At 35.2% G+C, this 16120-nt stretch overlaps 1 protein-coding gene across 11 annotated transcripts in view; it reads right to left on the reverse strand.

Annotated features, from left to right (window-relative positions):
* Positions 1-16120, reverse strand: part of CSPP1 (centrosome and spindle pole associated protein 1) — a 64481-nt gene that overhangs the window by 18644 nt on the left and 29717 nt on the right. For 8 of the 11 annotated variants that reach the window (XM_027699521.1, XM_027700110.1, XM_027699941.1 and 5 more), the window contains 11 exons: positions 15972-16090; positions 13584-13662; positions 13132-13252; positions 10914-11061; positions 8732-8884; positions 6367-6479; positions 5127-5276; positions 3714-3860; positions 2820-2924; positions 1676-1742; positions 157-277 (listed from right to left, as the gene is read on the reverse strand). In XM_027699521.1, the coding sequence (XP_027555322.1) occupies positions 157-277; positions 1676-1742; positions 2820-2924; positions 3714-3860; positions 5127-5276; positions 6367-6479; positions 8732-8884; positions 10914-11061; positions 13132-13252; positions 13584-13662; positions 15972-16090 (1323 nt within the window). The remainder of the gene's footprint in view (positions 1-156; positions 278-1675; positions 1743-2819; positions 2925-3713; positions 3861-5126; positions 5277-6366; positions 6480-8731; positions 8885-10913; positions 11062-13131; positions 13253-13583; positions 13663-15971; positions 16091-16120) is intronic. The other 3 variants (XM_027700207.1, XM_027700021.1, XM_027699782.1) reach the window with 2 other exon arrangements.

Here is a 16120-nt window from a genome sequence, read left to right on the forward strand (position 1 = left end):
AAAACCCATATACATTAGAAAAAAATAAAGATAATTTTATATACAAGTTCTATCTTTATATCTTCATTTCACTCACGTATACTGGCCAACTGATACACAGAAGCTCTAAGTTCCTGTGCAAAATCTAACTTTTAAAACTGAAGATTAAATTCTTACCGTGTAATTGGTACATCATCATCAGTGGCCATATTTAGCAACTGTTCCTGCAGTCGCCTTTCTTCACTACGAAGCTGTTTCCTCATCTCTGATAATTCATTTATCACGTTCTTTCTTTCCTCTGGAATTTAGCACAAATAATTTAAAAATAAAGAATGTCAGAGCCACTTTTCTGTCTACTTCATAAACATAAGGTAAAAAAAAAAAGAAAACAGAGATAATGAAATGTTAATTGAAACAAAGACTGTACAAACACAAGGATTGCAGCATTTCATATACTAGAAATTAGATTAGAGCTTGTATTTTGAGACAACACAAGGACCAGATTTCCTGAATAGCAGAAAGCATCCAAATGTCACTGGAAATGTTTCGCGATATTTAAAAAAGGAAAAGCTATGAAATAGCAGCAAGAGGGCATTGCCAGTAAAAAGCCCTACTTTGAAATAAGCAAACCTACACATTACTCAGAGATCCAGAGGCAGATGACAGGAATTGAGGTGGTAACTGCAAGCACACAACCTGATTTCTGTTTCCTGACTCAAAAGTGGGATACCTGTCTGTCCAGTGCAGACTGTCTTAAGTGGTCAACTTCTAACTTCAATTTTTAGTATGTGCTTATGCTGACTTTTTAGACCTACTTTGGGTCTAAGCTGTTTTTTTGTGGTCAGGGCAGCATTCCTCCACAAGTTAAACCAGTTTAATAAATTCCTCATTTTCCAAATAACATGCTTAGTAATTTGATATTTTACTGACTTTTAGACTGTGTCCAGAACCTAGCAGGAAAACAAGTTTTACTAGTTTAAATCCTCAAACACGAGACTAAATTCATATGTCTTCATTTCTCTCGTGACAAACAGTCTGAGTCAATCGATTTCCAATGGCCGCATTAAGAACCACTCTCCTTTTTAGTGGAAAAGCCACAACAGGACAGCATTTACTGCTACATTCCATATGTTGTTTCTTATATACTTGTAAAAAAGAGTCAGAAGAAAAATTACTGCTTTCCACCCATATACTGCCAAGATAACTAGCATATAAAAAGCTAAGGAGATCCTCCCAGCACAGCTGAATTTTAAAACCACCAGTGAAAGCTAAGAGGAACAAGCAGAGAATTAGGCAGATTACCAAATATAAGCAGAATTTAAGAGTTACAACTGCAATTGTTGGTTTAATCCATTACTCAGCCAGTGCAAAACTCTCCCATTTTGCAATATTCTGGTCACAGTGGTAACGACTGTTCTGACTGAGAGATCCAGCACTTCCTGTGAAGATTATTCCATTACCAGAGTTTTTACAAAAAAACTTTTCCTGATGAAGACACATAATAAATGCATTTTTATTTTGCATTAAAACTTCAGACATATCATACTAATACACTGATACTATTAAGACAGAGAAAACACCCACATATAAATGCAAACTTTAAAAGACTATTCCTTTGCAGGAAAGAAAGGGAACTGTAACTGAGAACAATTTTGTTGTAACAGAAAGTGAGTTTGCAATAAAGACAGACACATACCTAATGAACGCAACTGATTTCTTCTAGCAGGGACAGGTGGAGAAGGAACTCTTGACTGTGCAGGATCCTAGTGATCATAATGAATATGAAATGTTAATATGTAAAAAAGAAAATGTACATTTTACTTCCTTATTTTACATTCAATTTACATTAACAATTGGAAGACAGAATAATAACCTTACAGGTTGTTAATGCCTAAGGTTTTTTAAATCTGATCTTTAAATGTATAATCCAAATTCCTATATTTGGATAGTATTTACAGCCACTATAAACTTATATATTACTGTAATGCACTATTCAGAGACCTAGACAAACCTATACCAAGTACTGCTAAGACAAAACTAAACAGACCTTCCTCCATAGCATTCTTCACATTTAGGGAAAGCAATGGTTTTAATAAGGTTTAAAGTCTAACATAAAATATTCTCTGAAACTGCACTATAAAGTATTTAGCTGAGTTCATATGGACAGTTTGTAAAAAAACCCAAAAACACTTTCTCAGTAAAAAGACAGAAGTGTATACTGAGATTCAAGTATCATAACCAATTATTTAATCTACTCTTTACAGGAGAAATTTATTTAAAAAACAAAAAAATATTGTCCCAGGGAAGACTGTCAAGTGAAAGAAATGAGAGGTCTCCTGAACTCATTTTTGATGCAGAGAAGAAAGCAAAGCATATTAGGAGTTATAATCTTCTTGTACCTTCAAAAACATAAAGATGAAACAATAATGTCTGCAGCTATGAATCAACATTAAATTTCATGCCTGAGCTAAGTTCTTCTCTGACTGAACACGATGAGCTGCTAGATAATATGTAATCTTTCTTATCCTAAATCTTGAGATCATTACACCCTTGGTAACGGTCTGGACAGTGTCTGTCCTGTCCAAAATGAGGTGCTCATCCCTATAGGATATGCATATGCAGAAAAAAAAATTCAAACAACGCATGGCCAAAAAATTTCTTCAATACTTGGAATCAAATTTAACTTTAAATTTCAGAGCTACAAGACTGATCAATGTAAAGACTGTCTCCAGTTATCTGTGGCATTCCAGTAATAATTAGCAACCATTAAAAACCTGGTAGGATTTCATACACTGTATGGTCTTAAATAAACCAGCAAAAGTTTGCTACAATAATCATACTTGTGAATAGTAAGATATACGGCTCTCAGCAGAGGGAATCCTTTCTTCTTTTCTTACTGATTTGTTCTGAAGAGTGGGAATGATGGGAGAAGATTGCCGTGAAAACTGCAAGGAGGAAAGTAAGTCTGAAACTATGTTCCTATAGCTTCTGAATAAAGTATTATTTTGGACAGGAAGAGTTTTGTTAGTATTTTTCATTTGACAGTAAAATGCTTTTAAATGCATAAAATTATTGAAAAAATTATTTAATATGATTTTGTTTTCACCTGTAGCAGTTTAAATCCTTTTTTTTCTATGCTCTAGGGACTTTTTCATTTATGTTTAAGTTGCAAATCTTTTTTCCTCTAGACACTTCCATTATATCTGTCCACTTTAAAGAATTGACAGAAATTTTGTAAAAATTTTATAAGAGAGACAGTTTTATAATTTACTTTGATTTTGTCCATCAAAATTCTATGTGATGGGCTTTTTACACCACCCAGGTCAAAGAAAAATAATTAGATTATCAATAACACCATCATTCAAGACAAACAGTCCTACCAGTCCTCTACACTGTATAACTAATTTTATTTGTATTTGCACCTCTGCTAATGCAGATCACAGTACTTCACTGCAGATATAAAAATCAACTATAGAGTGCACCTTGCTCTTATTAATCTTGTTTTTACTATTTCTTTATGCAAATTTGATCAGCAAGATAAGTTTCCACTGTAGTATATCTAATTTTTCAATCAGCTCTTCTGTTTGTGCATTAAGTATACTGCAGCTTGATAAAGTGAGAGGGGAACAGCACTGTAGGTAGAGGTCTAAGAAATCACGTGATTTCTTTAAAATCCAGTTATTTCTAAAAGTTAGATTGAAGTATTTGTATCTTAGAAAGCCACTGAAGCATACCATCTTCTTTTCCTCTTCCATCTTTTCTTTCTCAAAATATTGTCTAAGTTGTTCCTCTTGCTTTTCTTCTTTTTCTTTTCTTTTTTTTTCTGCCTCTTTTTTCCTTTCTTCATCCAATCGAATTATTTCTTTATTTTTCAATCTTCGCTGTAACATAAATATTACTAGTATGTAAAAAAAAGACTCAAAATTACTGAAGTTTTGTTTCGGTTTTCTTTGGAAAGTTAAAATTACACATCAAAGATTCTAGTATGACATGAAAAGCATATTTCATTAGGCTGACTTCAAACATTCAAATTAAAAAAGTATCTCATGCAAATAGTAAACATCCACAGTCCTGGCTTTGCTCACATCATTTAACAGAATTCCTAATAATTTCTATAAACATCAGTTTGTGACCCCAGATGTGCCATGAGCTAAGGCTAAACTGCAGGAGTCATTTCCAAAAATTCAGATTCAAACAAAACATACCATAAACATGCACCACTTAATCACAAGCCCACAGAGAAAATTATCATTCAGTCTCAATTTTAGTCCTGTGTTTGCAATTAGCGATGATACCAGTAAGCTTCCCACTCTATACTAGACCAGCTCTAGTATTCTGAAAACAAGGCTCATCCAACTAACTTGCTCATACTATGGAAGGAGAATTTAGAATATATGCTAAGTGTTCTTTCTTAGAAAACTTGAAGTCCTACATCCTGAATCGATCTTCCATAATCCCGCAGGGTACTGAAAGATTCCTCCATCTCTGATGGCCCTGAGTCCTTTTCCTACAATTATTTATGATATTCGAAATCATGAATATGTATTCACTTTTTCAAACCTGATAAATAAAGCTTTTACGTTTTAATTAAATCCATGGGAATTGATTTGGATTTGAATCTACCTCCATGAAAAGCATTCACTAGATTTGCTTGGTATTCTTCCAAAACAAGCAGTATTCTTATCTCAAAGATATCTCTTTACCAATTCAAAAGAAGGCTTTACAAAACCTTCCTGTATAGCTACATTTGGAATACAAATAATTCCATGAGAGCTAGATTTAAGATGCTAATAAAAAAAGCCAGAAATTGGGCTGTTTTTTTTTAATTCACCAATTTGACAAAGCTTTTTATTGGTCTTATCACCAAATTCCTTTAGAAAGAAGAGCACCACTGTCACTTATAAAACTCTGAAATTTTTCTTAGAAGCATTAACAGCACTTCAAGGTCATAGTACACGATAAAGAGTGAGAGGAATGTGCTAGTTAATGCTGACAATCTTACACTTCTTCTCTGGCTAATGTAGACCCATTTACAAGCAAGAACCAATTCACCGGACAATGCTTAGTTTACCTTCTTAGTCTAGATGACAAATACTGCAAAGGGTTAGTTTAGGATGTAAAAAAGTCAAAGGATCAAAATACAACACCTCCTCATCTTTCTTCCTTTTCTCTTCTTGTTCCTCTTCATACGCTTTTTGAATTCTCATCCTCTGTTCCGCTAGTCGTTTTTCCTCTTTTTCTTCTTCCATTCTAAGTTTTTCTCGTTCTGCTTCTTCCCTACGTCTCTTTTCTTCAATCTAGAAAATAAAACAAAGAAGTATTTAACTGTCAATAGCCAGCAATAATCTGATAAATGACATTTATCATCATGACCTTTTGCAGTACCTACTTGCACAATCAAAAGTTTTATGGCGCAACTGAAAGAATACCAGGGCTTGCCTTACATTTCAGTTTCAGAACTCCTTTAAAATGACATTCTATTTTACTATTTCTTTTTGGCCACTATTTACAGAACCACCCTCCAGTAAGAAAACTAGTTATAAATGCTACTAATAAACCCCAAGTATTTCCTAACACTTACTCTACTCCAGATGTGCTGGAATAACACTTTTCTTCATTGATTAAATAATGGAAGATGGGAAACCAAACCAAAAAAATATATAGCAATTCTTTTTCCTTTCCACAATTATAGTATTTTTAGACCCAGTGCTGACTTACTAAAGGTAAAGGTCTGCCCTTTAGTCTTTTTGGCAGTCCCATACACAGAGAAAAAAAACCCCTTTATCTTTTCAAGAGATCCATGTCAAACTACTGTATGACTTTAGTACTCTTTTAAATTATACAGGATTTCCTCAATATTGATATTTAATTACATTGATATTTAATTCCTGTGGCATAAGATTAAATGTGAAGTATTATGGACAGAAGACAGAAGTTGGTAGAAGAACAGTTGGGCTTTATATATACATCAATAAATAACTACACTGTGACTGTCTCACTGATGACCATTTCACTTTGATGAGCGTGCATCATGTAAACTTCCAAAGGCAAACATCTTTGTTTCTTTAGGTATTTATGTGCACAAACCTGTACAGTAAGCACAGTTTGAGAACTCAATACTGTATTTGAAGAGCTGTACTTAGAAAAAAAAAGATAGAACCTGGATTAAAGAAGCCAACTAATAAGAAATGCTTATAAAAGTGATGCTATTATGTAAGCCAAAATCTGAGAAACTCGATAGTACATAGCTCTTACTACACCTCTTGTGTACAGAATTGGGTATGATTGGCTAAGTAGGGTCTTTGGTCAGCAGTGATGATTTGCTCCAACTGTAAACCCTCTTTTTAAAGTTCATTTAACCAGATGTTATCTGGTGTGCACATTCACCTGTAGACGAAGAAAGTTCTTGTATGACTCCTGTCGCTTCAGATACCGTGGAGATGGTGGTTCACCAAACACATTACCTCGAGCAAAAGGAGAGGCCTGTGCAAATGTAAAACCTAAGGGAGGGGAAAAATTACAGACAAAAATCAAAGCAAATTTAAGACAGCAAGTCAGAGTGAAGAAGGGAGAATCTAAGATACTTGTTTCAAAAGGTAGTTTATGACAGCCATAATTCAAGATCATAGCTAGGATTAAAATTTCTTACATTGCCTGCCTACAATACTGCCAGGTTTTAGCTGCTTAATTAATTATATCAAAGTGAGTTGGTTTTTTTACTAAATAACACCTACAAAAATCATATATTTTGCTGTCTGATCTGCAGTTTAGTATCTAAAAATATTACCAGCAAGTTAATTAGAATAGCTAATACTTTACACCCCATAACTTCACTGCTTGCAATTAATCTTAGAACATAGATCTGTTCCTTAGGTTTATTCACTACTTAAAAACAGAGTATCCTAATAGAACAAATTTTTAGGTAAAATAGCAAAGGATGCTACAAAAAACAAAGCCCCAGACTGGCAAATAAAATTCTAAGCAGTCAGAAAACTGAACTCTGCCAGTATAAGGTGCCTTCTGTACTATGAAGCAGGCAGTGTCAGGCCTCCTTTAGCCCTGAGTTATGAACACGTCATAATGATACAGTCTCAAAAGCTCTAGATAGGAGGATTAATTCAGATACCACACAGAGCAGATTTTGCAGAACAGAATCCTCACAGGAAATAGAGGAGAAAGAAAGGAAGTTAAGGAAAAGTAGAGTAAGTTGTGTTAACTTGCCAGCTCATACAGCATGTTTTTCACTCGTATCATGTCTGCTCTGAAGGAGAGTGCCTCAAAGACGTGCAAGAGCAACAGCTCCACTGAGCTCAGACAAACATTACATTTCTCTATATGGTGATGTACCATCCAAGTCAGATGAAAGCAGAAATAACACATACACATATTCCCCATAGGAATGCACATGCTTACTACTACAGCCTAGCCTTAGGAGTATGTGCTTGCATACCAAGGAGTACACTTTGAGGTGTTATTCTTCCTTACATGGAAGCAGTGTTTGAATCTTTCCAAAATGTAACTAAATTTACATGTAGCTTTTTCAGGATGGAGTTACTTTCCATAGATATGTTCCATGCAAAAAAGCAGAATAAATTTTGTATACCATTTAGAAGGCATGAATACAAGACAGACACAAGTTACTATGGAAAGTATCAAGGAAAACGCTTGCTGTGTACCAGCTACTATCCTTCAAGATTCTCTTTTAGTGGGCTGGTGTACAAAAAGCCCCTGCAAATCCAACCAATCAAACCCACCAAAACATATACAACATGGCTTCACTGCCTGGCTGATCAAATTCAAGGTGCAAGACTATAAAGTTCCCATCATTGATGTGCACCATCACCTGATTTCAAAGTAAGTGGTCTAACCAGGGGGCTCTTGGCTGTTTCACATTATTACTTTATCGGCCTTGCCTGTTTCATTCTCACCAAACGATTAAATATACAGTCTGTAAGAGATAAAGAGTGAGAGGTGGGACAGAAGGAACAAAAGTTGGTAGTAAGGACACTGAGTTGCAATCATGCAAAGTAGATCTATGCCCCAAATACCATGCAACTCTTTATACAGCAGAGCAACAGTTCGGACAGGAGAAAGAAAAGTAGCATCTAAGCTGACTTAAGAAGACCATCACCAATCCTGGCATTTGCCCAAACTAGGCACAGGTCTGGAGTACCACAGTGTTCTCATTTAGATGTCTCACAACATGTAAGAAGATGTATTTGTTTTTAAATGTGAAAATAACATAAAATCCCTATAACTTGGAGGCAGTGTACAGGGCTGCATATGGACCTAATTTACCTGTAACTTTTTAGAACTCGTTAAGCTCATTACTGTACCAATTTCACCTTAAATCTCTAACATTATACACCTAAAGACCTTCCATCTCCTTTTATTCCGTATTCTCACCTACTAACCTACTATATAGCTGTATTTTACTATGTCATTTAAGAATTTAAAAAGTATGTATGAAGATTTGATTAGATAACACTGAACCTGGAAAATTAATATACTGATCCTGACTCGTCAGTGGTAAAACACTGATTAGTTACCACTACTGACAAGATAGATAAGAAAATACATTTTAAGAGCACGCAGTGACAGCAATGAAGAAGTTTGGGAAAGAAGCATGATACTGATTTTGCACACAGAGAGCACTAACACTATCACAGGACTACTAAAAAGGGGTAAAGAACTAGAGAATTTTTATCACTAAGACTTATGGATAATTATAGAGCTGTAACATAGTATAAACCTGCTATTTTATTTGTAGATGCTTCTGTGTTCTCAGGTCTTGAGGAGGCCAAACTTAGGTCAACAGCTACAAGAGCCCTTTTATCTTCATATAGTCTTGCCTCTGGATTATGATATGCATCTTCATTTTGCTTGTGCATGATATTCAAGTCCGCTAAAGGAAAGGGGAAATAACTGTTTATAGTATTTTATTCTCATAAAAAGCACGTTGACCCCAGATTCTCAAAAATACAGGGGTTTTTGATCAAATTCCACTTTTCCTGAGCATATCAGCTATGGGAACAGAAGTTTCAGGTGAAGACAAGACTATAGAGGCTAAAGGTGAAATACTTAGGTACTATTAATATATAATATATATAATGCATATATATTATATATAATTAATATATAATTAGGTACTATTAATTAGCTGATTAAAAGATTTTGTTGCTTTTCTTTTGTCAGGAATGATTCCTCACAACAAACCTCGTCTTCCCACCCCAAAATGCTATTAAATGGAAAGATAAAGAGCTCAAAGACAAAAGTGACTGACAAGTCTATGTTGACAAGTACGTATTTAGAAACCACTCCTTCTTCTATCTCCTTAAAGCTGTAAAATACTTTTGAGTTTAGTATTGGTATTTAAGTACTGAATCTCTATTTGATTACCATTAGGAGTGATAAGTGCACTGAAGCATTGAAGTGTATTTCGGTTTTCATGTCTTCAGTAATAATCCAGATGCAAATTTCTATATGTAAGCAAAGCAACGTTATCCAGTATTTGCACCAAAATTTACATGGTGCCTGATCAAAGACGTAAATTTCAACTGGTTTTGAAGTGTTACCATACTATACCTAGAAGGCTCATTTCAAAACAAAAAAAGTACTGCACAGTTTTCAGATTACCTTTTGAAATAGCGTTTATAATAATTATGTAGTCATAATGATAATTATGTAGTCATTTAAGCACACGGATTCCAGGAACTTCAAATTACATTCCTCTCTGTAAAGCAGTCCTTGCATATATCAGAGTCTCAAAAGCTATTTACAGACATTTTTAAGAGGATAAAAAGACAAGTCACACTGCATAAAAAAGAGACATGGCAGAAAGCATGTTATGTTTCACGACATTTGACTCATAGCTTATCCATCATGCTGCCGAGCTATGGTCGGAAAAGAACTTTACATATGTAATTCAGGAAAACAGGGTAAGAAGCTTCTTTCTCTCAGTTCCTCATTTACAGATAAAGTTCTCAGCAGAGCTCAGGCTAGTGTGAGACCTCTGCATTTCCACTCTCACCATTAATAAAGCGTAGAGAAAGAAGTCAAACACTTAAATGCAGTGTTTAAAGTCAGGCAGTATTAACACCTCTATCTGCTCTGGGAATAAATGCAAGCTTGGATCCTTAATGCAAGCTTCTAAACTTGTAATTTGGCTACAAAATCTTTAAAAAAGCATTTAAACTTCACCTGCTACCCTCAAACTACACTATTAATTTTGCCATATGTTGCTCAGGTGTCATATAACTGAAACTAACTACTTATCCAGTAAGTGTTCCATGATTTACTGGAGAGGCTGATGAACAACTTGCCTGGATCACAGCTATTTCCCAGTTCGCTACTTCAATCTTGTATAAAAGAGCATTTGGAAAAAACTAAGCCTTAAAAAACATTACTGCGGACTGCTCTTTATACAGCCATTTACCAGCAGTGTTACTTGTGGAAATTTAAATATTCCACTTAGCTTTGTATATTTATATAAAACATGCTTCCATTTTCCATGTCATAAGTAGAGATTTCTAACCCTAGAAATTACTTTTAAAAAGAAAAACAATTTAAAACTTGTCCCTGGGACATGTTTAAATAAAAGTCTTCACAAGAGAGTTTAGCATATTTGTTTGGCTGATGATTCTAACAGCTTGTTTTCCTCCTTCTCCCTTTACGACTGCATCGTGTCTTCACTTCTAGTTGACATATCCTGCGCTGCCCATTTTGTTCAAATTGTACTCTTCAAATGCTTCTACAGAAATCAAAATAATTACTGAAATATTCCTAGACTGCAGCTCCTTGAAACAAGTAAGTCTATTTGTCAATAAAGGGCTACCAGTGCCACAAAACAAGGGATAACATAGCTGAATAGAGCCTTTAGGAGAGCAAGAAAACATCACTCTTGAAAAGACAACATATAATTTTGGCAAACATACTTATCAGATTTCCTTTTGCATCTCTGAGAGGAGCACCACCACCACCTCTTCCCCAGGGGTTGTAATTCCTCATTTCTGCTTCTAACTTGGCTTCATAGCGCTCCTTCTCCTCTCGCTCCTGCCTGCGTCGCTCTTCTCTCTCTCTTATCTAAAAACAAACCAAACAAAGCCAGTTCCATAAAAATATCACATTAGGTATAATTTTAATAAAATGTTAACGGTGCCAACTGAATGCTCTCATTACCTATTTCCCTCATCTATATCAAGCAGATCCAAACATTTCACTGTCTATGCTGCAGACAGTGCATTGAATACTGTTGTGAAAACATGCACGGCCAGTTGTGCATAATCAGAGGAACACACAGATACACATTATAAGACTCCCAAGTTCCAGAAATGTTCACATCTGACACTTGCTCTATATCCAAAGTTCCATTTCTCTGCATCTTTGATACAGATGTTTATACTGCCTGAAAGTCAAACAGGCAAAATTGTACAATACTACAACACTTGCTTCTCTCAACCTGATGTATTTTGTTTAATCAAAAGTTAAACTAGAGATGACTCCTAACAATAACTGCCTTAACAGAATGATACACAATTCAATAATCATTGGTGAACTAGTTTTCTGCAATAATACCATATGATGTATGTATGTAACACAGAAATGTTCATACAGATTGTTCTTCCTTATCTTCAAAATCAGGTTACATTTATGTAACTAAATTTCCTCATAAATGTAACATATACAAAGTGAACAGCTGTTATAAAGTTCCTCTTCTACTTAGAGCTTTTCAAACACTAACTACTATTTATGTAACTAAAATATATTACTGTATTTCTCTTAAGTTTGCATGTGCATTAGATAAACTTACTAATTAGATAAATATAGTTAGTATAAACCACTGCGAGGGTGATGAGGCACTGGAACAGGCTGCCCAGAGAAGCTGTGGATCTTCCATCCCTGGAAGTGTTCACAGTCAGTTGGGATAGGGCTCTGAACAACCTACTCTAATGGTGGGTGTCTCTGCAGGGGGAGGTGGAACAAGATGACCTTTAAGGTCCCTTCCAAGTCTAACCATTCTGTAATTCTATCATTTCCCCTTATCAAGTAGTCATACAATTTCATAAGGGATATAATGAGTCAACAAAGACTCATCTAGCTCCTTCAACCATTTACAAAAATGGTCGGTCTTGTCAATAGGAAAAAAAAGCAGAATACCTTCTGTTTGCTTTCAACCATAAGCAGCATAATAACTCTGAAAAACTGTATCGTGCAATGTTTATTAGACCTTTATGTCAAATTGTGCAGTCTCTCATATGGCAAGACAAAATTTACTTAAGCCCATAGTAAAAAAATGCCTTTAGAGAAGCATATGTGCAATATCAGACACTATTCCTAAATGTTTATTTAATTCTTTATTTGACTTTGCCTGTCAGCCTTTCTTTTATCCCTATGCACAGTCATAATTAGAACTATAATATTTTTATAGCCATTATTTACCCCAGCAAAGAAATATATAAAGAATAAGATAAGAAAATGTTAGGTGCCACTGAACTGGGTTCTAGCAAAATATCTTCCAAAATAATATGCCTCATCATGGCCAAATAAATTTTATAAACTCCCACAAGGTACAGCAGCAAAAGGCCACTAAAATGAGTAGGGATCTAGGATGTCTACTGGAACAGGGGATTCGAAAAATTTGTCTAGTCTATGAAAAAGGAAGCTAAAAATGGTAAGACACCACTGCAAACACACTGTAAATAAACATCAGGGAAGCTTTTGAATCAGTGTCCAAATGATCATGAAGAACTTACTGAAATTAGACTGTTCCTAATAATTACAGCAATAATGCTCAAAAGCAATCCTTTAGCAGGAATATCACAGTAATATAATCCACTGCCTTTAAGATGCAGGTTCTTATGTTTATGAAAATAATCATACAAAGCCACATGCCTGGAACTAATGTTTACTGTAAATCTTAACATTCTCTCTGCCTCTGACAAAAAAATTGAAGATCTTACTGTCTGTTTGAAGAGCTAAAATGAAATAAAACAGGGTCTGAGGAATGTGAGGAAGGAAGTGATGAAGGGAGGGAGAGTTAGATAACTTTTTACTTGTAAGCTAAATAAAAATGTCTGAAAGAGTACTACAGTTACAACCATTGTATGTTAAAAAATAAAAAATTAAAGAGTCAGAAGCTTTATCACTCAGTACCTGCTGTTGTAATTCTTGTTGGTAAGATAATGTTGCCTCTTTGGAAGGCTGTGTTTTTTCTTCAGAAAATACTCCTATGCTTCTTTGTCTGTCTCCTGTATTCCTCTGTCCAATGTTACTTCTGAATTGAAAAACCACACATACAAAAGGAAAACATCACAGGGTCCAGATGGGGGGAATAAAAAAAAAAAAATTAAAAATTCCTCCCTGAAATACTTAAAAGCTGTTTTCCACAGCCTGGTAGATTATAATCCCAAACATTCTCATAAATCTATATGAAAGTAGAAGTTTGCTGAATTATGGGTTCATTGTTTAGACAGAAATCCTTCATTAGAAGTTTGAAGACTTGTGTTTAATACATTTTATTTCAAAGGCATGTCCATTCTCAGCAAAATATTCCCAACACAAAAAGATAAATGCAAACAAAGAATATGAATCTAGATAATACTTACACAGTTTGCTCTACTGGGGCTTGATTTAAAGGAGGATCCAGATTAGGAGCAGGCTGCATTCCCATCATACCGGTACCATCTACACAGAAAAAATAAAAACACTATTTTAAATTTTGAATGCTCGGGTATAAGTATTTGTCATTACTTAAAAGAACAGAGTTCACTGCTCTAACTCTGTAAGTGCAGGATTACTAACAGGACTCTCAGCTTCTATAACAAATTTAGCTAATCCATAATGGCCTCTAAAGCAAGAAATACAATGCCAAGGTACAAATCTATTTCTTTAATTCAACTAAACCTCTTTAAATTTTACAAATTACTTCAATAACATATTCTAAAATGAAATAACAAAATTAAATAACTCGCTTAATGGTAACACTTGTCCTCATGCTTTCCAAATGTATCATCTAATTGCAGTACATCTGGCACCTGTACTCTCACTGTAACAAGACCTGTAGCACCCTGCCACAAGGGGCTTGAAATTACTGTGCATATTACTGCTTGTGTTCAAGACAATTTCACTCTTCAAATATTAAGCACTAGCAATATTCCAGTTTGTGTAACCAAGCTTTAGGACAACTTAACTCTCATATGTGAATTTCAAGTATTAGTTTTTTTAATACTCTAAACTGTAAGCCATTTTATCCTAGAAGTTATATTGATACAAGGGTTGAAAACAAACACAAACAAACAATAAATACCAAAATGAAATACACAGGAAAAAAACCTGAAACCAAACAACCCCATCAAAGTCCCCAAACTTCTGTGAGTTAAAACTGTGGTCTGAAAATAAGATTATAAAGAAAAGATAAAATGCATGGAACTTTTAAATAAGGAAACAAACAAACAAGTCTTCCTCAAACCCTAAGCTATTACATAACAAGATAGGCAGAAATTTACAATGAAGACAGAAAAAAAAAAACCCAAAACTTTTGCTCTTCAGTCTTTAGCTTTCCTGAAATTCCCCAGTGCATACAAATACCATTCAAATAAAACTAGTCAAAGAGTTATTTGTGTAAGGTTTTTTCCCCCTTGATTTTACCTTTTCTATGAAGGTAGCTGTCCTAGTTAGAGCAGCCGGGACCAGTGCACCACTGTGTGGGTGTAACCCAAACTATGTATTCTACGCCCTCTACGTCATTTCCCAGGAACTGTTAACAATAGACCATTTGCAGCAGCTGCCCAGAGCACACCTGACCCCTCAGGCTATAAGCCTGTGAGATAGGAGGATGTTCCTATCCTCACACCAATGGTACAGGTGTGATAACTCCCCTCCGGGGAATCATTAACACCTCCACACCAAGCCTGAGGGGTCATGTCTGCTAATGGGCCATCAAGGATCCCAAACATATCTCACGACTCACAATCACCCATTGTGGAACTCCCCGCCCTGGGGAAGGTACTGGGCATTCCCACTCAAACCTGAGAGTATATAGTCTTGGGGTCTTGGGACTTCTGGACCCACTCGTAGGATCTAGAGGAGGACCAGAACCTCGACCGGACTGCGACCACCACTCTCACCAACAGGTTTTCCTCCCCTTTTACTTTGGATTCAGGGGTGCCGCGTGGGGCTCAGCATGGAGGCCAACAAACATCATTCTGTTCGTGCCCCAGGGTGCTGGGTTATACATCGAGGTTTTGTAGGTTAAAACCAATTGTCTGTCCGTATAATTGTATTTATTGTATTATTGTTATTAAATTGTAACTCTGACTAATAATCTCTTTTGAGTTGGGTTCAGTCTACCTTTACCTTTCAGTTTACCTTTAAACCAGTACAGTAGCACAACAAATTTAAAAAAGTATTTCTGCTTTTTCCTCTAAAAAAGCAAAAAAAAAGAAAAAAAGAGAAACACACCATACAATCCAGTCCCTCCACACACACATCACAATTGTTTCTCTCATTAAATCACTTTTGAGGCAGTCAAAGGACAGATCAAAAAAAGTCCTAAAAATACAAAGGTAGAATTCTTTGTACATTATTTTAAGATATTTAATGTAATAATGTTCTAAAAATATTTAAAATTATATCTGAAATTGTAACAACACCCAAGCATGTAATGAATTATATTATTTACGTAAATTTAGAAAATAATGTTTTAATTATCAAAATTATAATGAAAATTATAATGTAGGAGGAGTAATGGCTAAGTAGCTGAGACTAGAGCTTGTTCAAGTGATGAACAAGATTTCTGGAAGCCACAGCCCCTTTTGTAGTTGAAAAAAACCTACTTCGTTCAAAAACACCGTTGGGAAAAAGCCCTTTTCATTCAATCTAAAAAATGGGTTTAATTTGCTGTCACTAGTTCTACATTATTCATTATTTAACTAGATTAAAAGTAGTCACCTTAATCACTCTAACAACCAATCCACCTAAAATCATCCACTTACAATATGCAAGAGCAGGATCCAGAGGATTCCTAGCCCCATAAAAGTAATATGCGTCATCATAAGGTGTTCTATAGTTGTCTGTCAGAACAGGCGGTGGAGGCGGTGGCAACGGTGCAAGCCTTAAAGAAAAAAGGGACACAACTCTTTGG

The sequence above is a fragment of the Neopelma chrysocephalum genome, unplaced genomic scaffold (assembly GCF_003984885.1).
Source record: "Neopelma chrysocephalum unplaced genomic scaffold, ASM398488v2 Primary Assembly neopelma1_22, whole genome shotgun sequence".
In the NCBI taxonomy this organism is placed as follows: domain Eukaryota; kingdom Metazoa; phylum Chordata; class Aves; order Passeriformes; family Pipridae; genus Neopelma; species Neopelma chrysocephalum.